This window comes from Mytilus galloprovincialis, chromosome 10 (genome assembly GCF_965363235.1).
Source record: "Mytilus galloprovincialis chromosome 10, xbMytGall1.hap1.1, whole genome shotgun sequence".
Lineage (NCBI taxonomy): Eukaryota > Metazoa > Mollusca > Bivalvia > Mytilida > Mytilidae > Mytilus > Mytilus galloprovincialis.
Genome location: NC_134847.1, coordinates 23,458,667 through 23,460,454, shown reverse-complemented (window position 1 = coordinate 23,460,454; position 1,788 = coordinate 23,458,667). Strand labels below are relative to the sequence as shown.

At 37.0% G+C, this 1,788-nt stretch overlaps 1 protein-coding gene across 1 annotated transcript; it reads right to left on the bottom strand.

The window, feature by feature from the left end:
* Positions 1–276: 276 nt before the first annotated feature.
* Positions 277–1,788, bottom strand: LOC143047204 (uncharacterized). The gene has a single exon (XM_076220208.1). The coding sequence runs from the start codon at positions 1,518–1,520 to the stop codon at positions 615–617; it is 906 nt and encodes a 301-aa protein (XP_076076323.1). The 5' UTR covers positions 1,521–1,788; the 3' UTR covers positions 277–614.

Sequence of the window (1,788 nt, the reverse complement as noted above, 5' to 3'; positions counted from 1 at the left end):
ATCTATCTGTCTGTAGGACTAGGGTACTTCGAAAGGAAGGTAGAATACCTTACTTAAAAATGGCTTCACGGTTTAGCTAGCAAGCAAGCTAACCAAAGATATTACCTTTGCCTTCACACTCAATGGAATCGGCTGTAAAGAAAAACTATAGTAACTGTATATAGAAGTCTTAGCAAGCTGGCTATTTTTTTCACCACGTGAGCGATATAGGCATAGGTGTGCCTCAGGTTGTATATATTTCTCAAAAAGGTTAACCCGAATATAAAAATTAAAAAGTTAAATCATATGTAGTATAAATGGTTAGTTGATTTTACAGATTGGTCATTTGCAATGCATACATTTATAACATTTATTGTATAGACCATTTGTTTTGTGAATTTATGATTATTATGACACTTCAAAAATATATGAAAAATATGAAAAAATACATTCTAAAACACAACTTATACATGTTATTACAATAAAAACCCATTTATAAACGTTTTCGTCAGTTTTCCACTGAGTTTACACAAACGAGTTCAGCACATTCCACGGACGGTACATGAAAGAAATATTAGTCCCAAATCACGCATGGTACTGCTCTCAATAAATAAACAGATACACTGTCTACATGTTCATCTATATTCTTCGTCCCCTCGCGATGATCCATATGTGGAGCGCTCTGTCATAACAGAAGCTTGGACAATGTGTACGTTTTCTTTCCAGAATTCATGATGTTGACTTAATTTTCCAGCATCAATAAGTTTATCTATATCTGCTTCTCTTATTGAATCTTCCATTTCAACACTAGGAGAGTATTCCCAAAGTCTTAATATCGGTTTCTCGGCGGTCAAATGAAGAGCTAGTATGCACATTTTGAGGTTTTCTGGGTCCGCTAATCCGTTTTGAATGACAAGACTTTTATACAAGCAGAGTTCTGCCAGGTCTAGTGGTCTTGGAGTATCCATACCTGTCACTTTAAAAGCGACTGCATACATGCAACCGTCTTTCCGACAAAGAGCATCCACCTGACCGCTCAAAACTCGAACAAAGTTGGATACCTTAACATGGCCTGTAAGCTTCACTGCTACAGCCTCAAATGTTTGGAACCAGGTGTTAATCTTTCTCTCAAACAGTCTGCATAGATGTCCACAAAACGTCGCACTAATTTCTTCCTGGTCATATTTCTTCGCTTGTCCAAACGCATCCTCGGCTCCTTTGGAATAAAAGTGAGAGGTCAAGGCAGAGACGAACTGTTTGCCTTGTTCCTCTCTGGGGATATTCGTCAAGAATTCAGTGTAGTCCTGACGATTTTTCTCGTGCTTATCAAGATCCAAGCGACATGCTTCTCTCCTTCTGAGAAATGAATCCCATTTGTTCCTCTTTTCAGGGTTGTACGTGCTACACACCCGGCCGTCTCCAAGACACTCTACCACTATAAATATTTTCATAGTTGTTAAATCGTAAGTCCTGGATAACTTTTGAAGGCGCCTTTTCAGTTCGTCTTCATATCGAATCACAGATGAAGTTGTGACAGACATTTTTTTGTATTTTGTTAAATTTCCACTTCCAGTTCAAGTTCGTTTGTAGTTCACATTAAAAACGTTGAATGCAATAATGATCTATCTTGCGCATAATGTCATCTCTACATTTCCAGTTGTGATCTACTGTGTATTTTAAGCAGATTAACGGATTATTTTAAAGATTTTCCTACTTGTGTTGTTATTTATGCTTCTGTTTGTATGATCGATTGATCTTTAAAAATCAGAGTTATCGATCCGATTGACAAATTTTTTGACAATAAGTATG